The 22,956-nt window shown below is 38.2% G+C and overlaps 1 protein-coding gene across 2 annotated transcripts in view; it reads left to right on the forward strand.

The window, feature by feature from the left end:
* The window catches only part of MRPL13 (mitochondrial ribosomal protein L13), a 38,152-nt gene that overhangs the window by 13,880 nt on the left and 1,316 nt on the right, over positions 1-22,956 (forward strand). The window contains exons 5-6 of one of the 2 annotated variants that reach the window (XM_050891676.1): positions 3,850-3,936; positions 4,271-4,392. In XM_050891676.1, coding sequence (XP_050747633.1) covers positions 3,850-3,936; positions 4,271-4,392 — 209 coding nt within the window. Of the gene's footprint in view, positions 1-3,849; positions 3,937-4,270; positions 4,397-22,956 lie in introns of those variants that run through there. The other variant, XM_050891677.1, reaches the window with a different exon arrangement.

Below are 22,956 nucleotides of genomic sequence, written 5' to 3' on the forward strand. Positions count from 1 at the left end.
CCAAGGATTTGTTCCCTCTTTGCCCCGACCGTGAGTTGCTGGGGCAGGGATCATGCATGCTCAAACTCAAGGTTACTGTTCCTCTTTCTTGTTCTCCGCATGGGTGTAATGTGTAGACAGCAATATTTTCAAGTGGCTCAGACATTAAAGGCTCTATGATGACCAAAAAACCATGCAATTAAAAAATGAGCTGTCTTAAGTGTCTGGTTAGTGAGTTATAAGTTTGTTTCCTCTGCGAGTTCATTCAGTTCCATTGAAACTCCGAAATGGGAGAGACTGTAACAGTGAAGTCCAATTTTCTGCTCTGGATCAGGCAAGGATTTAATATCTTCATCAGTGGCGTAGACAGTGGGATTGAGTGCACCCTCAGCAAGTTTGCGGATGACACCAAGCTGAGTGGTGCAGTTGATTCGCTAGAGGGAAGGGATGCCATTCAGAGGAACCTGGACAGGCTTGAGGAGCGGGCCCATGCAAATCTCATGAAGTTCAACGAGGCCAAGTGCAAGATCCTGCACCTGGGTCGGGGGAATCCCCAGTATCAATACAGGCTGGGGGATGAAGAGATTGCGAGCAGCCCTGTGAAGAAGGACTTGGGGATACTGGTGGATGAAAAACTGGACATGAGCCAGCAACATGCACTTGCAGCCCAGAAAACCAACCATATCCTGGGCTGCATCAGAAGAAGTGACCAGCAGGTTGAGGGAGGTGATTCTCCCCCTCTACTCCGCTCTGGTGAGACCCCACCTGGAGTACTGCATCCAGCTCTGGAGTCCTCAGTACAGGAAAGACATGGACCTGTTGGAGTGGGTCCAGAGGAGGGCCACAAAAATGATCAGAGGGCTGGAACACCTCTCCTGTGAAGAAAGGCTGAGAGAGTTGGGGTTGTTCAGCCTGGAGAAGAGAAGGCTCCGGGGAGACCTTATTGTGACCTTTCAGTATATAAAGGGGGCTTATAAGAAAGATGGAGAATGACTTTTTATCAAGGCCTGTAGTGATAGGACAAGGGGTAATGGCTTTAAACTGAAAGAGGGTAGGTTTAGATTGGACATAAGGAAGAATTTTTTTACAATGAGGGTGGTGAGACACTGGAACAGGTTGCCCAGAGAAGCTGTGGATGCCCCCTCCCTGGAAGTGTTCAAGGCCAGGCTGGACAGGGCTTTGAGCAGCTTGATCTAGTGCAAGATGTCCCTGCCCATGGCAGGGGTGTTGGACGAGGTGATCTTTAAAGGTCCCTCCCAACCCAAGCCAGTCTATGATTCCGTGACCTGCCTGGCAGTGAAAAATGGTTTGTGCTTCATGTGAGGGTGATTCTTCTATTGCAGGTCTTGCAGTAATGCACTTCTTGCATGTGTGAGAGGGCACGGAAAGCCAAATGAGTTCTTGAACAGCATGGAGATTGGCAGACGTACCAAAGCATAGCTTGGATTATGCTTATTGCACTTAGCATACTTATCTATAGAAACTATTATTGAATATATAATTATCCATGATCATTCATTATCCATTATCATTCTCCAAGTCCTGCTTTCATGTTAGTCTGTCATCCCCTGAAGTTGTCAGTTCTGCAGTCGCTGTACACAACATTGAAAGTATTTCGTCGTTGTTTAACTTGAGCATATAAATCAGTCATTCTTTTCCAGTGTGACTTTTTAATAGGCACATTTTTACAACTGAACTGTTCTCTTTGTAATGTGGCTAAAAAAACCAAATTAGATTCACCAGGCAGAAGTATCTACAACCAGAATAGACCAGCTGTTCGTCGAGCTCACTAGTTTGTTTCAACAGATATCTGTGCCGCATGCTGCAGAGGAGGATGAAAAATCGGAAACAAACATTGTTTTTTTGAAGAAGTAAAATATTTAACAGTGTTCGTTAAAGTATTTTAAAGTCTCTCTTTTTATTGGAGTGAAATCATTAAATAACTAGCTCTGTGTATCTGTAGGTCATAGATCATATGTTGGACCATGTGTATGTACAATTTATTAATCTAAGGAATTAACACTGGTTCTATCACAATCTGAAGTTAAAAGTAATTTTTAGATAAAGAAAAGAATCCCCACAGTTAGGCAGTATGTTGTGAAGTCTCTGGATCCATTGCTTTAGACCTGATATATTTTGAGCTTTCATTGGCTATAAGGAGAAATATTGGGTAGAAAGGAAAGTAAGTGTATGAAATCAAAATTACTGATGGTAAAAGGGCTGTTCACATGAGCTGTTGTTAATATCCATGTGTTTTCTTATATTGTTATGGTGTCTCACTTGATTTTCAGTATTCAGTGAAGTAAACCAGTGAAGGTTCGTTTTATATCTTCACCTTGCCTTTGTTTAAGCACATATACTGACCTAAATAAACTGTAGTTTGCTGTACAAGCATGAATAGTTTTTATCCCTAAAAGCGTTAGTTTTCATCTTTGTTTTTTAATAGTTACCTTCTCCAATAAAAATTAGTAAGTATCAACGCTATAGATTACTCTGCCCGACCTGATGTATTTCTTCTATCATCTTGATTTATTATATTTGTCCACAGTTCTATGGGACTGGCTGTGTTACATCTGAAAGTCTTCATGATGTTGAGGCTTCTCTAAATGCCTTCAGAGTTTCTCAAGGCATATAGTATATGTTTATGAGGATCCTAAGACAACGTTACTGTCTGTTACGTGGCAAAATGAAAATAGTACTGGGGCCAAACTATCTTGAGTGTTTACTAACTTCAGAATCCAAGTAGAAATGCCTGCAAGTTTAAGAACCTGCACTTCTCATTAATTTCACTTGCAACAATTAATCATTCTGTCTTCACTACGTGGTTCCAGCTGGGAACTCAGTATTAGTGATTGTCTTTAAAATTTTGATTTAATTCCTTTAATTAATTTTATAAAAAGAAGCAACTTTGCTCAGTACACTTTTCAAAATATCCAGATGCCTGGGAGATTTGTTTGTGCTTAGTGCGCTGCATTTCAGTGTGGCTTATTGACTTCAGCTTAACATTGTGCTAAGCATGCCTGGGTACTTTCTGATTTGGAGCTTGTTTATGTCTGGGTGGCTTGGAGCCAAAATTGCACGTAGGTCTACCACTAAATGCTTTGATGTCCTATATAAAACCCTTTTTGTCTCCTACAGTTGCATGCCTTGTTTTACATTTACAAATGTTCCCCTTCTGGGTGAAGTTCATAACAATGTGTTTTGTATTTAAATTACAGGCATCTATACTACAGTCCAAGAGAAATCCTGTTGAATTTTGTTACTTTTCAATAAGCATCATCTAGTGTAGGTGTACAAATCCTATTCATTCCTGATGCTCAGAAGTGAGATTGTTCATCTGGAATTAATAGCAAGGGAATAGATTATACGTATGTATAGTATGTTCATGATGCAGTGTCTTGGTATGTCAGCTTTGCTTAAGATACAATGCATTAATTATATAGAAGTTTCAAACACAGCAAATTACAGTGTTAAACTAGATGCTGAGAACACTTGGTAAATTTGTTAGAGCCTAATTTTTTTTCCTCAATAACAGATGTATATAAACGTGCAATACAATATGGAGTTACCATAAGCTTCTCAGTTCTTTTCAAAGTTGAGTGATCATATGCAGTCATACACAACGCTAAACGTAGCTGTTAACTTTCTAAGCTGAAATTTTCTATATGGCTGTTATAGTAAGTGTTCCTGCTTCCAAAACAGTAAGTCTAGAGCACCTTCTAAACGTGGTGCCAGAGTTCTTCAGCATGGAAGAAATTGGCTGAAAAGAGGTTCAGTGACTAGTGGAATGGACAGAGGGAGACACAGCTTACCTTTTTCATGTTATTTGTAGCCTGTCTGATTATTTGTTGCCATGTTATCTTCCCTCAGATTGTTAAACTGACTGTTTACAGAATGCTTCCAAAAAACCTTCAGAGAAGAACTATGATGCAGAGGCTGCACCTGTTCCCGGAAGATGTGAGTAGTCATGCAGTTACATTTTCATTCCTGTGTGATTTGGAGGTGAAGAGGGAGTGTTAACAATAGCAAAACTCTTGTCATAAGAATATAAATTAAGAAAAATCAAGCTGCTTTTTAGTTATGTATCTAAATACAGTTGAAATGTTGATGCTTTTTTCTTTATTATTTCACAAAATTGTGAGAGATAAGACATGCATGAGATTGTCTTCTGTATTTAGGTCAAACAGGATGAAGAATGCAGTAGTGTTGACAAATTTTGGTCTGGATTTGGGGGGGAGTGGTGGTGGTTTTTAAACAATCAGACAGCTAAGACTGTTCTCACCTGCCTCAGGTTATTCCAGAAGATATACAGAAGAATCTTCTACAAGAGATTCCTCAGCCACGTGCAGTCCCCAAGAGGTTAGATGAATATACATCAGAAGAAATTGCTGCCTTTCCGAAGGTTTGGACTCCGTAAGTATCTTAGATTTTTTTAAAGGGACACTTTGACTGAATGTGTAGTATATAGGCTCTCACATGATCAGTAAGAAAAAAAAAAAGGAATTGTTTTTCTCTTTATGTCGTCTTTTTTTGGAGAGAGGAGGTCATTAAAGCAAAGAATGGTCATATTAGAAGGGAGCGGTTGCTAAGTTTTTTGTATTTCTAGCCTTTCTTTTAATGAGAAAAGCTTTACTTAAAATCGTATTTTCAACTCTTTACTTCATCAAAATGAGTTGAGTAAAAAACTTCATTACCCTGTTTGAGTTGTATGTGCTCTATAATACATAACTGTTAGCTATAGCCAAAGGAAACACCGTGCAGCTCTGTGAGGGAGTGATTCATTGCGGGGGGGAAAACCCTTCAGATTTTTTCCAGAGGAGGGGAAACAATTCTGCTAAATTAGACCTTGGAGAGTAGATCTTTGGCAAGGAACATACCATGTGTTTATTTTGATAAATAGTTTCTTTTTCATGCACAAAATCAGTTTCACAGTAGTGTGGCATATGAATGAGTATTTGTGGTTTGCTTTATACCACCACATGCAGCATTGAGTCAACCTGCTAGTGAAAATAATGCGTTACATTCGGGACATTTTCTGAGTAGTACCAGTATGATTTTTCTTGTGTTTATTTTGAGAGTCCTATTTAGACCTCAGGATCCCATTACAGTATTCAACAGAGAAATTAATTTTGAAAGATGGTCCCTTTCCTGATGAAATTCAAGAAGAAATGTAACAAGCAGGGAGACCATAGATTGATGGTTTATCTCCAGTTAGATTACTGGTATTTCTATTTCGATAGTCGTTTTTAAAAGGTTATGCTTCTCTCTGTCCTGTAAAAAAGTGTTCCTGTGTACTTGCTCATACAGTAATCCTAGAAAATAGAGCTGGTATGAATCTCAAATGGTATGTCATCCTCTTGAGTAGTTCCACTGAACCAGATGTTAGCTGCATGTGGACAGAGGTGAGCTGTTGAAATGGTAGCAGCAGCTTATTTCTCATGAGTCTGCTTAAGATATGATCTCTCAGGTGTCTTGACAGCTGAATGATCACAGAATGGTTGAGGTTGGAAGGGAACTCTGGAGGTCATCTGGTCCAACATCCCTGCTCAGGCAGGGCCACCTAGAGCCGGTTGCCCAGGACCATGTCCAGACTGCTTTTGAATATCTCCAAGGATGGAGACTCCACAACCTTACTGGGCAACCTGCTCCAGTGCTCGGTCACCCTCACAGTAAAAAAGTGCTTCCTGATGTTCAGATGGAACCTCCTGTGTTTTGCTTAGTCTTGTTCAAATCAATAGGACTGAACACTTCATATTGTTACTGGAGCATTTAATAGGTTCAGTGTAGATTTTCATGTCCAGCAGACTGCAGAACACTATTAGAGAATGATCTGCAGCAACTATGTGGTTTAGGTTTGTAGCTAGTAGTGACTGGATAGTAGCAAGCCTTGTACAGTAGAAGAAATCAGTGTACAATAGCAAAACCAGTAACTTTCAAACAAAGGAAGCCTTTAAATACTAAATACAAAGAGAGGGGCCACTTTAAGTAGGAAGGTAAAGTTAATCTGGAGGAACAAAATAGAATTTGAATTAATGAAGATAAGGGGAAATTCATGTAAGAAGAATGTTCTTAAATGGTCTATCAGTAGAAAGAGAAAGCAAATAATTTTTAGTGCATGGCCAAAACTGTTGTTATACCTTTAAAAGGGGCCTGGTGCTTTTTGCTTGCTAAAATTAATATTAAAGGGGCTTTTTGTCTGTGTTTTTTTTTTTTTTTTATTATTTTAAAGTAAATTAAACATTTTAAATTACAGCATGTATTTTCTCTGCGTTATAAGGCACATGCAAATAAGGGCATTTACCATTCATAGGCAGTGGAGATAAGGCGGCAGAGATATGTGGACAAGAGATGTAACTTTTCCAGAAGAAAAGTGGTAATAGGATAACATAAATGAACACTTGAGAAGGACCTTCTTGCAATTCAAAAGCGGAGTGTGCTCATAATTCCTATTATGGGCCAGCAGCTCTCACCGCTTAAGCAAGAAAAATACAATTAAGAAATCCCAGGAATTTATGTAGGACAAATGTCTGTATCCATTTTGCATATATTTATAGGATTTGTATTCCTTTGAGGGGAAAACTGAGTAATGGTCCATTGTTTTGTCACATGTTTAACAAACCAAAATTTTTTTTTAGTGAAACTTTTTAACATTAGTGGGCTTTTGCTTGCGAATCCTAGTAATAACAGGAGAAAGTTAGTCTGTGACATTTATCTAGTCTTAAGTCAGGTGAAAAAGCCTGCATAGAACTCTGTATTTATGTATAATGTGTATTTGTGCTTGCGCATCCGCGCACATAGTAGTCATACAGAGTTGCACTGATTTTTCATGTCAGAGACGGGATGAGACCTTTCAGTTGTGGAATATTTTTCCTCTGTTTTTAGTGATTTTACTTGGTGAAGCATGTGATGTCATAAGGGTTGACTGTGTCACATGACTACTAAGGATGCACACCATTTTGCTTTTGCCTTTTTTGTGTTTTCCCTGTCTTGTAGTTGAAGTGTAGGTTCTGAGTAAAAGTTCTAAGTGGATTCAAAAAAGCGAAGTGTTTGCCCATCAGTGGCTATTAAATATGGTTCTCCAGATGTGACTCATGGCTCAGGAAGTTGTAAATATTGCTGTATATTTGTCTTGTTTCTTTAACTTTTTCTCTGTGCATGTACCACCAAGGTGATGGAACTTTGATGTGACCTAGAAGGGCCGATCTTATATGTGTATAGTAAAGAAATGAGCAGTTGCTAAACAGCCTGTTTTATGATAAAATTTGAAATGTATTGAATTCCTAATGCTGGGCTTCTTGTAAGTGCCAAAGGCAAAAGAGCTGTGGGAGTGAAGCAAGTAGAGTATGATCTGGAATCTTCCAGATGATCAGTACTGACTTGTGCTCTTCTGCTCATTTTCAGTGTGTAGAATTTAATGTGGTTTTTGGTAGGAAAAATTTAAATATTGGGTGAATGTTATATGGAGAACACCTAAAAGAAGTGTGTTCTGCACACAAAAAAAAGCATGTTTGTTTATGTATCAGTATCTAGACACTCCTTTGTGATAGTGCTTGCTTAATGTGGGTTGACTTAGGCCTTTGTTCTAAAATAGGGGAAGGGCATTGACAGCATAAAAAGAAGAGCATTTTGGAAATTACTTGGGTTTTGTCATATTTCTCTTGTGTTCTCATAAATGTGGGTTATACTTGCAAAAGCTTATTAAAAAGTCAGTTGTACTTAGGCTCCTGATTCTAGGTGATACTAAAATGAAGTCTGTGTGTTGGTTCTGTGTAATCTGAGGCACCTCAGTATTATAGTGTCCGTTGAAAGGGAACAAAATCCAGTAATGCTTTAAGCCCTCTTCAGAGTGAAAATAGGTAGACTGATTTTGACTTTTTCTAATCTATATCAGTTATATACATTGCTATGTTTGGTTTTATCCTCACTACTGGATGGATTTGAAAATGCTGAGATCTCCTGGTTCCTATGAGATTTCATTGGATTACCCCTGAAGAAATTTAGACACTGCACCAATGACCAGAATTCTACAGTGCATGAGAGTAAAGCTGATAAGCCTCTCATGCCATATGGTATATTATACTCTTGTATAACTTGTCTTTAGTACTAATAAAGATTCTCACATTATAATTTAGCACTGAATTGGAATCTGGTACTTGGCTCTAACTAACTAATTGGGAGTGTCCCTTTTGTTCCATTTTGTCAAAGGAAACAGTGTTATGCTGCCAGAGCTTTTGAAATGCTTTTCTTTGTCCCCTCGCACTGCCATAGCCTTGCTTGAGTTCACCTCCTCAGCACTGGGCCACCTTAATTGTATTGACATGTAGGTGTGTGTGGCAGAGGACAAGTAAACTTGATGCCATCTAATTTAGTCATTGCTGTCAAACTAAGTTTCCGAATAGCTTCATGTTAGCCTTGAGAAAACTACTTGAGCGTGTTGATTCTTGGGGAAAATCTGCAGGTAAGAACACTATTTTGAAGCTAGGTTTGAAGCTAGAATTCCCCTCCTGTCACTTCTTGGAACTATTCCCTCTGGAGGAATTCAAAGCACAGAGAAAATATGCATTCCATTTTTTAATATTTCTCTCCTTTGCAGTCTCATCCTGATCGGTTTTCAGTAAGTGCTATCTGTATACAGTCTTTTTACTCCATGCCAGTTACAGAGGTTGGGGAGTGCTGCTGCCTTAGAAGCCCTGCAGCTGATTTGAGGCTTTCAACTGAGAGGATCATAGTGCTTCTCCTATGGGATGGGTGGGTAACTCAAGTGGGTATTCTGGTGAGAAGAACCAGGGCAATAGGTGGACCTGAGAGGAATGAAATAAAGGGTCTGAAATGAGTGTGAGAGAATGCTAGAGAGGAGTGGAGTTAGTGGGCTCTGGGTGGGGTAGGGAGAAACAAAGGGGAATTTGGGAGAACTTCAACACTCTGAGTGGAGAGACTGGGCCAGAAGTTTCCCTTCAGTCAGCTGCTCTAGCTAGAGCCACTTTTAAAGGCAGGAGGACATACCTAAGGCTGCTACCGTACCTTTGCTGTGCTGGACTTTAGTCCTATCTTCTTTTCTGCTCTCAGGAACTGCTAAGTCTTAGGAGAGGGATCAAGAATGGAGATGGTTATCTACCATCTCTCCACTAGCTGCAGGGCTCATCACTGTAGTTGCTGCTGTAATTTCAGCTTCTTGTCCTGGCCTGCAGCCAGACCATTGTGGATGTCAGATATTAGTGTCAAATAGACGAGTTTTAATTTAACCTTCAGCTCACTTCTCTGGCAGTTTTGATGTTGGGCAGTGTTTCCAATTTGAAGTAATGGGAAAAATAATAATGCTTTTCTTCCTGACTGAGGGAATAAATGTATTATGGTAACTGTCTAGCACTCAGAGTGGTATGGGGTGAAAGGCTTAGTTGTGAAATAAAAGATACGGAATTGAGCAAATTCAGTAAAATAACTTTCTGATGTGATAAGTAAAACTCAGAAGTCTGTAAAAGGGGACTTAGTGAATTGTAGCGGTCGCTGTTCTGATTAAAGTGCCAGATGGAGTGTCTGAGAATAGATAGCTTTGCACCAAAGGCACTAAAAGAAAGGCTGTATGAATATCCAGCTGTAATAGACTCTGTGTTCCGAACTTTTTCAGGGTGTGTGAGCCCATGGAAGAAGTTGTGTTTGCATTACTCCTTTCAAAGACTGTAGAAGCAACAAAGATTTAAATATTTACATATTCTTTAATGATGTCACCTTTTTAGAGGTGTATAGCAAAAAGGTTCTTTTAAAAATGCGTCAAAAAAGGGACAAAATACTGTAGACGGCTTTACTCTGTACAGTTTTTGATGTATCAAAAAACCAGCTACATGACGTGAAAATTGTTTCAGAAGCGTTTTAAATGCAAAGGGAACATTAGTTAGTGTTTGGAAATCCAAATATTATAGGAATACACATGTATCTCAGAATGCAAAACTGACTTTCTATTCGGGTTCCTCGTCATTTTATCCTTTTCCAGCTGAGAGGCTGCCCAGACAGGTTGTGGAATCTCCAGCCTTGGAGATGCTGAGAACTTGACTGCACGAGGTCCTGAGCAACCTGATGTAATGCTGACGTTAGTCCCACTTTCAGTGGGGGAGTGGTGCAGATAACTTTTTGGGGTCCCTTCTGATGCAAATTATTTTATGGTTCTTTATATATGATGAAAGTAAACAAACATAGATAGTAAAATAGATTAATATTTTAGTGAACTGTGTTTAAGAACCCCAATGCATAGGTTGCTAGTAGTGTTAGTTCTGTTTGGCTTTTCCTTGGGCTATTTTTGTTACTCTGTACCAGGGTCTTAGAAGTCTGGGTGAGAGCCCACGGTGCTAAAATGAGTACCCTTTGCTTGTCCTCTGTGTCCTGCATTTAGGATATAAAAGGCGTATATGTTTACTGTTGTGTATTTGGTCTGTGAGCTTCTGCAGAACCTATAGATAGCTTCCAAGCAGTAAGAGTAGTCCCTACAATAAACCAGAAAATGAAGGATGCAGAAAAACTATAAACTCAAATTTTTTTTCTTCAAATGGCTTTAGTAAGTCTTCCTGCCTTACATGACTTTTGTATTTAATTATTATTTATATTCCATGAAGTTCTGAGCCTGGTGACCACTCTGCTTAACAAAGGATAGAGGTTCAAAAGGGAATTAAATTCCTCTGAGAGTGATTGAAAAAAAAAAAAAGGAGTTAGAGGGAGACACTCTTTGTGGAACATCTTTCTACGGAAAAAAAAAAATTAGTTGATATTAGCCCTTTAAAAGTAGCTGTATCCTTTAATGGAAAAGATCAAATGAAAAGCATAGCTTGTGTAAAGGTATGTAAGGCTATAAAATACAGGTAAACACAATTATGACAAGAAAATTAATCTTTCGGGTTTTACATTAAAACTTACACCCAAGAAATGTACCTCACTGTATATAAAATAGCCATAAGACAGATAACAGGGAATGAATATAAATTACTGAATTTATATAAGAAGTTACTAGTATTAGGAGGAAAAGAGCCTTTTCTCTTTAATCTGAAGTAATATGTAAATAATTTTCATTCGGAATGTGAAGAGAGCATGCTTAGTGCTGCTAATGATCTCATTGGACTTTTTGCCTATATTTTGTATCAAGATGTCTTGCTATAGATGTTTTTTTTTAAAGGCTATTTTGCTGGTAATTGGAGACTGGCACACCATAGACAAATACATGATATCCAAGTGAAACGCTAAGACAGAGAAACGTTTTTTAAGGAAAGCACAGGTCTGGTATGGAAACCTAGCAAATAGTTTGTTTTTCAGAATGGAGAGCCTTCCCGTCACCCCTCCTTCCACCACAGCAGAGTTCAGCGGGACATCAAGCTGGGATCCTGTTCTATGAAAGCAGAGAATTAAATGTCAGCATATTTCCAGTGAGAGAGATTTTCTTTGAGCATTCTTTCCTTTTATCCCTAACCTGAACTAATTGACTTCCCAAATTGTGCAGAGCTTCTCTCTTAGATCCTCAATGGAGAGTTCTGAAATAAGTGTGGTGGAAAACTGTGTAGATACAGGAAAGTTGAATTATGTCTTTTCCAGACACTTTTAGAGGGGAGAAAGATCAAAAACTAGTTCCTTTGACTGAGTTTGATTTTGTAGCTTCTTACCATGAATGAAACCATTATTTCAAGTGTGTTTGAAGTTTCAGATTGTTTGTCTTCTAAATGAGTTTTAAACAGAAATCATCACAGAATTCGCCGGTCACATATGACTAAGCAAACAATTCTGTTCTGTAAAAGCAAGGATACATCAAATTCATGTGTCATTTTTCCTGTTATGTACCGTTTTAAAGTTGTTTAACTGTCTGGGTATATATATGTTTTTAGACAGTTTTAAAGGCAGGAAATTGTTTTTGAAGAAGTATTTAAATAAGAATGTTACCAAATATATAGAACAGCAGCTCTGTGTTGTTCCAGTTAGATGGATGCATTCCTAAGAGCTTCCCTTAAGAAAACAGCCGTCTGATTTCTAGGAGTGCACTCGGGCTGGTGCTGGTATGCATACTGAGCGCCTGTTCCACTGCCAGCCTCAATAGGAACTCTCCTCAGGCCAGACAGCCTCTCACTTGTCTTTCTGGGGAAAAAAGTCCTTGAACACTTTCGACGTTTCTAAAACTTGATGTATTGTAAACTCTGAAATTTGGTTTAAGAAAACCAAACACCTTTTAAATGTTTATTTTTCTGAGTAACTTGCCTGATTTCTGGCCCCCATCTGTACATCCTGCTTTGAGGCAGGGGTTGCAGAACCTGGTCTGAAGCCATAATTTTGTTTCAGCTGAACAGCATGGGCTGGGCAGGGTCCCGGTATTGACACTGCGTGTCACCTCCGTGGCATGGCACACAGATTCTTGGTAGTTCATCAGCAACACTCCATGGCTTTGAAAGCAGAGAACCACAATGTTCTCAGAAAGAAAAGTTTGTAGGTGATGAAACACAAGCATGTTGGACACCTAGCAACCACAGATGGCTCTGATAATCCTCTTATACATCCTGTGCTAATGATACGGAGGTTGTAACTTCTGCTTCCAGTTCCTCCCTAGGAACCTCCCTGTGTTCCTTAAAGCCAGCCTTGCCAACCTCAGGCAACCTGAAGCCTACTGCTGATGTTCCTAGCAAACAAATTTGTAGGCAATGGTAAACAGAAAGGCTTTTGAATTAAGAGATCCTCTCAGCCACAGTTGCCCTTTCTGTTTGTTGTCTTACAGGGTAACTGCAACAGTAGTTGTCTTGCCCAATTCTACAGTTTCTATTTTTAGTCAAATTATTTCTGGGATGTAGTAGTAACAGAGCTGAAGAAGCAGCCAGAGATATCCTGGATATGTGGCTGAAATGATGTTATAAACAGTACTTTTATACATGTAAGATGCTGGCAGTTTTACTTTATGAAGTTTTTTTTGTCTGTTAATTTCCTCAGATAACTTTACAGAGAACCAAGACCAAAAGAAACCTCATATCATATTGGATACAAAAATGATATTTGGAGTATTTCCAGTGATGTGCTGTGTTACAAAGATTATAACTTACAGTTAATACCAAGTTTGTAAAACGCTTTTTGTTCTACAATGAAATATGAGGTATACTAAATGAAAAATTGGGGGGTGGTTACTCCAGCTATATGGAGAAGCTCAGAAAGAAAACCATAGAGATTTCCTCCAAAGATGGTGAGGTCTTGAGCAATTTTTGTAAGGACCATCTCAAGTTTATTCATGAGCCTTTAAAAATTCTGCACTGAAATAAACATACTCCAGCCATTTTCTTAGTTCCAACTTAGTTGCACAGTGACTGCAGCTTTTTGGGTTTTGAATTGTGTTTGTAGTGTGCCTCATGTTGTAGTGTTTGGTTCTTATCTTGGGCTATGGGGTGTTTCTGAAATAGGAATAAGTACTGCGCCTCCAACTTGAGTGCTCATCTTCTCTCGCAAAGCAGGGCTGGCGTGTATCAGTCTTCAGAGAAGAGGTGGCCAACACAAACTTCTGTGAAAGACTTGAGCCAGTCTTTCTTTTTCCTAAAAACAGAAACTGTATAAATCAGGAAAAAGCTATCCTGCCAATACAGCCCAATCCTGTTCCAATGTACTCTTCGAGGAATCCCTCTGGAAGTTTATTTTCTGTGGCTTTTTTGGTTCTCAGTAGGAATTCCAGTAACTAACTGGAGATCGTTAGCCCCCATTAAAATCTGGGAACTATCATTGGTAACTTTGTTTTTAATAGTAAGGGCATAAAAATATCTCATGATTTTTTGTAGAATTTAACTGAACAGAAGTCTTGAAGGTAACTGAGTCTCACATTTCAGGCTACCATAGCTGGATGTAAATTCCCACGGACAAAAAGCCATACAGTTAGATACTGGAGAAGAAAATTGCTCTCCTGTATATTGGGTTTTAACCGCAGGCAGCAACTGGATACTAATCTAGAAGGGTCAGTAGCTTAATCATCTTAGAAATTCAACAAATTAATGTTTAGATTGTTTAGCCTATTAAAATGAATTACTGGCTTTTCTCTAGCATGCATGAAACACACCAATGCTACTGATTCTCATACCCTTTACCTGGGGGCAGCTTACATTGTAGCTAAAACTAGAGTTGAAGGTAGAGATTTAATAAATGGGTAACTGGGCACTTACTTCAGCTGTCTGAGAGGCTCTCTAAAAGAAAGTTCCAAAGCTACTCTCCCTTTCCCCTAAAACCTGTTCATCTCATATGCGAGAATAGAAACTAAATTAATGGGAATTTGACAAAGCAATATGAGAACGGTTGTATATGATACTGTTGAACTACTTGCCCAGATGAAATTAGAATTAGATTATTTTTTAATTGCTCTTTTATAAATGTCTAGATTTGCTTTTTTCACTTTTGGTGCTGACAGTAAGTCTGGAAAGCATTTTACCATTCCTTTACCCACTTCTCTGTTTATTTGAAGAATAACGTAATTCTTTGGACAAAGCCAAGTGTACAGTGCTGTTCTTTCTATAGTCCTACAGTTTTTAGCAGAATGTATCACTTAAAGAAAACCCTTTCATTTTCAAGAAGCATCATCTTGCTGAGATGAAGTTTACATGTACGTTGCATTGATTTAACTTCAGTCATTTTACAGACAGAATTCATATAATCCAGGTCAAAATCTGGGATTAACAGTAATTTTTAAAGAGTTTAGTTCAGTTTTGCATAATTTGTTTTTAGGGAAACTGGGGTTATAACCAGTTTATTTTAAATTGTAATAAGCCATTATTAGTTTCACTAAGACTACCTAAATGCATATTAGCATTGGTTTAGATAACTTGATTAATGGACACTTTTTAAAAATTAAAACAAGTACTAGTTTTATGTAGAAAAAAACCCCAAGCTGCAGTTGAAGATCACAAAAGATTTATCTTAAGCTTTGTGTACACAGGAAAGGATTAATCACTATAGCTGTACTGGCATAACAGTATCAGTAAAGCCACCTTTTCTGACCCTGTTTTGTTACTAAATGCAGCCTCTGTTACTGTGGTTTATTCTCCAAGTGAAAAAAGTTATACTTGTAGAAATGCTTTTTAGCTGAGATGATAGTTTGCATGAGAACTATGCCAATATGGAAAAGGTTCTTTTGCCCCCAAGCAGAGCAGGAAGTTCATGGTTTAGAATAGGCCAAGGTGGTTATTGGAAATTTAATGATAGTTTAAATATCATTAGCTGTTTCACTGATTATTTTACCAGAGGCATAGAGCTACCCTGGGATAGTAGGTACATCTTGAGTAGAAAAATGATTCAACTCCTCCCCAGCTCCAAACTCTGTTGCTATTTGAGTGTAACCACATAATTTGGTTTTGCAGAGAATGATAGCCATGTCTAATCCTTGGTTTTTGATTTACTAGTGTGATTAGTCAAACAGATGAAATGTGTTCAGAAATCCCCTTTAGCTATAGTGCACTTACCTAATAGCTATTGACTTTGGCACAACTTGCAAAGTGTAGCTGAAAAATATATATATTCCGCTTGTTTTGGAGTTTACAGTAAATTTTGGCTCTGTGTTGAAGTCTGTCTTTTAAGTGTGTATATAAAAATGAATCTTAAGATACTCAAAATTTTATAGTTGTATTCATAAATTAACCTTAAAAAGTATGCCAGATAGACCACAAATTTCATGCTGTGTGTATTGTGCAACATTTTTATACAAAAGCAAATTATTTGGAATCTTTTCTTATAAGAAAAGGCTAGGAAACACCTATTGTCATTAATAAGCAGACATGAAAGATGAGCCATACAATTATCGTGTGTAAACAGCCGACTGTCATCAGCTAGCAATAATCCCACATTCCTGTGATTGTGATTTCCATAAATATGAAGAAGGGCATTACAGTAATACAGATCCAGTGTGCCTGCTACCTCAGAGTAATTGGATCATAGACTGGCTGAGGGCTAGATACTAAGTGGTGTGATCAATCCACAAGATCTTTTCATTAATTGGTCTTCCCCTATCTGTCATCTTCTGTTAGAAACCGTGTTGTTTATAAACTCTCCTAAAAGACACATTTATGAGCCAGTGGATATCATTGGTTAACTAAACAAATTTGGGCGTAATTTGGAAGTACTTTAACACTAATTACACTACATTTCTTTGTGTGTTTTAGTTTTTCAGCCAACGTTGGAGAGATTTTCTCCCTGTTGTTACTTGGAACTCTTGAAATCTGTGTAGGAAAATCACGCAGAGCTTTTGTAAAACTACACAGTCATCCTGAAGACTCACTCAGCTGTTTGGGGAACTCTCCACTGTTCAGGGGGAAAAAAAGAAAAAGAAAAAAAAAAAGAAAAGCCCAGTGGAAAAAGGTCTTATAGCAGCCACAGACCTAAAATCCTCTGGCATGAGTTACTCTTAAAACATTTTGATTACTGTGAGTTAAGACTGATACTTTTTCTTTTTTTTTTTTTTTTTTTTTTTGATGGATAACCCAATGCAAATGGGAATCCTACCAGACATGAAATTTTTCAAGTAATAGGGAGCATTGCACAGACTGTGAATGGAAGAGACAGATACGCCGTTCATACAGGATGGTTATTAATTTTTATGGGTTTTTTAATGCATCTGGAGTGTTTTTTCTCACTCATGGAAGCAGTGAAATCTTAACAGAATTCTAAGCCTATCCTTTTCAACTTTTGCTCTTGTACCACTGCTTTCCTCTCTTTGTCAGTTTATTAGTGTGCAGCATTAGTTAGCCTTAAGGCACTGACCTTTTACAGTGCTGATGCAAGGTTAAATCCTTTCTGAACACTCATTGTTATTGCTGGTGAGATTGCAGAAAGTACAGGGAGCTCTGGCTCTCTGGGTCACGTTCTCCAATGGTGAGATAATTGCCTGCAGGTGAAGAGAAAAATGCAATTTGAGATCTTCAAAGCTTCCAAAGCAGGTGTGCATTGCTGAGTCAAGAGCAGGTATTGACAGGTCACTTCTTCTGCAGCATTGACAATCTTATTCCTTAGCAGAGGTAGCTTTGAAACCATTAGTTAGCAGTCATGAATACGTGCTTGCAAGCACGCAAATGACTAGTAACTCCATGAAATTTGACTTCGTGTAACTTCTTTTGAAATGCCTCGGACAATGCAACGTAACAATAAAACTATTCTGAGTAGAGATTGTGGAGAGATGACTATCCAGTTTTTTTGAGCTTGAAAGAAGATAAGGTCATGTTATCAAATGCGATTTTTATCAGCAGCATGTGGTTGAAAAAACTAGGCAGGTGTGTAACTACTTTTGAAAGAAGAAGGAGGAGCAACGTCTATTATAAACTATATTGTTATAGCTAATCCCAATGCATTTAGAAGTTCTCAGAAACAGGATAATTTGGGTTAAAATATGTAGTTTTGAAGAAGTATCCTGAGTTATTAAAAATGAAGAGAAAATATTTTTTAAAGGATTGTCTGAAAATCAAAATGCTGTAAAGGATTGTAAAGTAACCTCTTTACATATAAAATAGACTGTCATGTATTACTCTAGAGCCTTAACCATATTATTTCTTTGAGGTAAGTAATGCTATTTTCCATCTGTCTGCTGTAAGGACTGTATTACAAGGTGTTCTCTTGCTTGCCTAGAAATGAGGCGGTGAAGTTGGCCTATATATTTTTGAAATCAAGGTAGTTGCAGTATAATGCAGACTGGTGATTACTTAGATTTGGCCTTCACAGGGTAACACCCCCCCGCCCCTTATTTTATTTTATTTTTTCTGAGGCTGTTTTACCTCCACAAAACATTGCTAGGCAAAGGGAAAAATCTTTGCTGGAATGTGCTGACAAGAATTTAATAAAGATGGAACTGTGCAGCAAGTCTGTTCAGACTTGATGGAAATAAATATTCACTCCAGGAGCTGAAAATTGAACACATTTAACTTTTAGAAAGGGTCTCTGTTCTGTCCACTTTGACGGGAAAAATACCCTAGGAAGAGCACATTTCACATCATACTGAAAAAGAATATTGAATATTATGGTGAGGGGAGGTGTCCCATCATAGTTGCAACTATGCAAGTAGGTCTTTTTGTACTGTTAGTTTCTGTTTCCCATCTGAGATATTCAGAGGCTGAGGTCATAGCTTCATGAGCATTTCTTCTGGCAAAATGGCTGTTTTTTAAGTATCATCCATCACTTTTCCTGCCTTTCCTTTCTGCTTGTGTAGCAACAGAATAAAGAGAGTCAGGGAACTGACCCAGATTAAAGATAACCTTGTTTTATGCAGCTGCACAAAGTGGTGTACGTTAGAGTTGGTGGGGGTTGTTAGGGAAGCTGCTTAAGTTATTCTTCTTCTAACATGTGTGATCACCAAACTTCGGTATTAATTTAGCACAGGTAGTTTAAGCTCCATTTGGAATAAATAAAATGGATCTTTCCTTAAAGTACTCTAGGGAAGCCCTACCTTTCTTCACTGACTTTAGAGATGACTTGAAGAGACTTACCTCCTTAGGCTAAAGCTTGCCATTGTGAAATCTGCATAGACACTGAAGACAGAATTCACACAGTTACAGTTTTGTCTGAAAAGCAATTCTAACTGCATCATTGTATTACAGCAGACGAATTGGTTGGAAAGGACCTCTGGAGGTCATCTCATCCAACCCCTCGGCTCAAGCAGGGCCACTTAGAGCCAGTTGCCCAGGACCGTGTCCAGACAGCTTTTGAGTATCTCTAAGGATGGAGACTCCACAACCTTTCTGGGCAACCTGCTCCAGTGCTTGGTCACCCTCACAGTAAAAAAGTGTTTCCTGATATTCAGACAGTATGTCCTGTGTTTCAGTTTGTGCCCATTGCCTCTGGTCCTGTCACTGGGCTCCACTGAAAAGAGCCTGGCTCCGTCCTCTTTGCACCCTCCCTTCAGGAATTTATATACTTAGAGATCCCCCTGAGCCTTCTCTTCTCCAGGCTGAACAGTCACAGCTCTCTCAGTCTGTCCTCATATGTGAGGTGCTCCAGTGCATAATCATCTTTGTGGCCCTTCGTTGGACTCTCTGGTATGTCCATGTCTCTTTTGTACTGGGGAGCCCAGAACTGGACACAGTACTCCAGCTGTGGCCTCACCAGCGCTGAGTAGAGGGAAAGGATCACCTCCCTCGACGTGCTGACAATACTTTGCCTAATGCAGCCCAGGACACCAAGTTGGTGTCCACCAGGACCCCCGAACTATTTACCTACAAATGTTTTCTGAAGCATTTGCACATCTGAATTAGCCCCTCCAACTAATCTTTTGAGTTTGTTAATACATCTGAATGGCTCTAAGTTTAAGAGAGACTAAGTCAGTGCTGTGTTTCAGTGATATTTCACAAATTGCTCTGATCTTTTTTTTATCACTCAAAATAACCTGGGTGTATAGGGTGTCTTCAGAATCCCTTAAGTATAGCACATTATTTCTGAGAGTTTAAATAACTGTTCCATTTGATCCTTAATTCCACCAATATTTTGCATATTCTGTTGAGTGTTGTAGATCCAACCTTTAACAGTTTGTTCACAAGTGGACTTTTTATCCTTTATACACAGTGTACAGTTAGCCCGTGATTTTCATTACATTCAAATAATAGGTATGAAAAGAATATCCAGATTCACAAAGCCTTATAATAAGGATGTTCAGGTCCTTTACCTTTAGAATATGAACCAAACTTCTCTTAATTTTATAAACCAGTTGTCCTGTTCCTTTCTCTGCTCTGCTGAGCATGTAATTCTGCAGGCTGCATGTAGAGTCTTCATGGGCCACAGTTAGTTCACAGATCCCTTTCTTGGAGATTAGTCTGTATTTGCTAACTAGCATGATGAAAATAGTTTGTAGTAGTGAGCCAGGCAGAACTGGCTTCCCACCATTTTCCTCTTAATATTTTATTCAGAATCTGTCAATATCTTGAATAAGTTATAAAGAGGCAGATCAGGAAGTTAAGAACTTTTGTTTTCTAATCTTGACATCGTTTTGAAAAAATAATGTAATATATTAGAGGATTTTTCGGTGAAGATTATCTTTATTATCTCACTTTCCATTTTGAAATTAATACTAACAGTTCAGTCTTGTTAATCTGCCTTCAGTTCTGTTTCCTCTTACACTCTGAATAACTTGTTTCCTGAGTAAATACAATCAAAGGTTTATTCTGCTTTTTACAAAATCGTAAACTGGCAGTGTCACAGGACTGCAGTATTTTTAACTATATGATTTATAATATAGCATATGCAACAGTAGTATTACTGCTGTCAGTGATGGAGCTTCTCTGATGTGGGAGTTATAGTGGAGGCTAAAAAGACATGAACTGTAGGTGCATATAGCTGTGATTTTGATGTTTTAAGGAGGCATTGGCTTATTTTGTTACATAATGGGACTTAGTTTAAGAAACATCATTTTTTTTAAATACATGCACATTCATTCCTGATAATGTACTGTTTCTCTGTATTGTAGACTGGATTAACACTTGCTGAAATTATTACCATTAACAGCTGTCACTGAGAGATAAGAATAGCAATTCTTTTCAAGGCTATTTAGAAATTTGACATATCTGAGTAGAAAAGCTTTGCAGAGTATTGGTTTACAAAGAGGTATGCTCAGGTATATGTGTGAGAGAAATCAGATTATAAAATAGATTGAACCAGAGCTACTGTGCCTCTAGAGAAAATCTTAGCCTGTGTTCTAGGGTTTAGTTTGACCTCAGTCTTATTTCTTGAAGTGAGGTACAGAGCAAAAAAGCTACAGTTTCCCTGTAAATGGGAAAACTCTCTTGGTCTGTTTGGATTTCTTCAGTGTTCAAGAGTGTAGGACTGGCATCTGTATCAAAAGACAACACTTATGTGGAATACCTTAATTCTGCAGAGTTTTAGGAAGAAGAAAGCACTACCAGTTACAGTGGGGACCACTAAGAACCTTTTGTTTTCCATAGCAAAAACTGATCCTATGAACTGCATGTATATGCAGGTTTACCTGTTTTGTAAGGTTCAGTGACTGTGGATTATCAGAATTTTACATCAACTGTATTCCTCTCTGTATTCATACTTTCTGTGAGTATGGAAAAAAGTTGGGAGAATTTAAGAGATTTAAAATCTGTAATCAGAGCTTAGGACCAGCTCTTCTTTACTCAATGGTAAAGTATTTGTTAAGAGGGAGAAGCACTGAGAGGCATGGCGTAATTGGATGTTAATTTAATTTGCTGAGTATTTTGCCTAGAATTTACTGGACTGTGTCTTAAAGCTTTTTATGTGCAGTATAAAATGTTAGTGGGACAAATATTTTTTTACGTGTTTTGGTGGCAGACATCTGCTGCACAGACTAATGTTGCATATTTTCAGTGAACCCATAATACTTTGCCTTTCAGCATAGATTTCAGAGATGCTAGTTCCCACATTCTGCCTCCTATTTCCCCTTGTCTTGGAGTCTGCTGTCAATATACAGCAAAATTTTTTTCCCAAGAATGTTACCTTTTTAAAAAAAAAAGAGAGAGAGCAGCAGCTATGTGAAGTCTTGCCTTCGGGTGAATTTCTGAACCATCTCTTCTAGGAGATATCATTTCCTTTGTTCCAAATGCATAATCTCAGTGCTTTGCTGAGGAAGGGCAAAAGCGCTGCCATCAAAGAACACTCTTGCATGGATTTATGTCATTTATCAATAAGCAGTTATCCATTGGTGTTCACAAGTAGTTCATAATTCTCTCTGAGTAGACAAGGTTTTTGTGCATTCATATTCTTCATCTGACAAAAAATTTATAACACTTTTGCCAAAGGCAGTGTTTTTCAAGGCTTAGCTTTCCTAGTGCCAAGGACTCTTTAAAAGCAGAGATTGTGGCCTCCAAAAGCCAAGTACTAGTAGGCATAAAAGCCTACTGTGGCAATAGAAAAGGCTTTAAAAACTTTTGTATTTGTTCACACAAGTGCTTCAGTGTAGAAAATCCTGCCTTTAAGCTTCATTAACTTTGTAAGACTGCAAACTAAGAGTCCAATGTTTTATGCATTTAACTTTTAAGACAATAAGCATTTAGGTTGAACTGCAGATTACAAGCAAGAAGAAAAAAATGATTGGATTTTCACCCCAGAGCAAAGTACTGTGAGACCCCTAGCTCTGCAGCACTCCAACATAACCCTGGATTGAAATTTTCAATGTGCCATTCGAAGAAAAATGCAAAATCCTTTGAGCAGTGTGCAAGAGAATGAATTGGCCTATTAAAAAAAGAGTAATACTATAAGCTGCAAGACAATGATGTCTTTACCATGCCGCATCGCTAAAATCCTTCAGCGCTGGTCCACCTGTCTAGGATGGATGCAGTAATAGAACTTCTAAGTCACTGCTGAGAATTTTTCAAAATCCTGTTCTCGTAATACACCACAGTGTGCTATAACGAAATATATATTCTGGTATGCAGGGATGAGATCTGAGTTACAAAACATGGAATATGTCTGAGTACTGAAATCCAGGATTCTAGGAAATGTGACTTGACTTTCCAGTGCATACTTGCCATCATATGTTGAATATGTTGAAGTCCAACATTAAGCAAGTATGTAAACAATGGATATGGTACTTACAGCAGTTCTTTCATGCACAAAAGATATAAGTCCAAATGTTAATATAGAATATGCCATTTAAATGGAAAACAAAGAAGCTTTATGAGTCATTACAGTATGAACACTAGCTTGTCTTTATAGTTGTTCTTTAAAATTCATGTAATCATCAAATTTTGTGTGATACACTTGAAATAGCAGAGACTGAATTCCAGAGTTGCTTTTGCATAAGAACCTACAGGCTTGTACAAGAATTGCATGAATAACTTCACTTTGCAGTGCTATTGGTTGAAAAATGCTAGATCTGCAACATATGATTTTAAAGACCAAGTATTAGATTTCTGTATGGCATCTCTGCAGCCATCTAAACTCTCTGTCTCCAAAGTAAGCTCCCTGCTTCCATTGCTATCTGCTTTTAATTTGCATTGATCAACAAAATTAATGATGAAATTTACCACCATGGTAAATTTAACT

The sequence above is a fragment of the Gymnogyps californianus genome, chromosome 2 (assembly GCF_018139145.2).
Source record: "Gymnogyps californianus isolate 813 chromosome 2, ASM1813914v2, whole genome shotgun sequence".
Classification (NCBI taxonomy): Eukaryota; Metazoa; Chordata; class Aves; order Accipitriformes; family Cathartidae; genus Gymnogyps; species Gymnogyps californianus.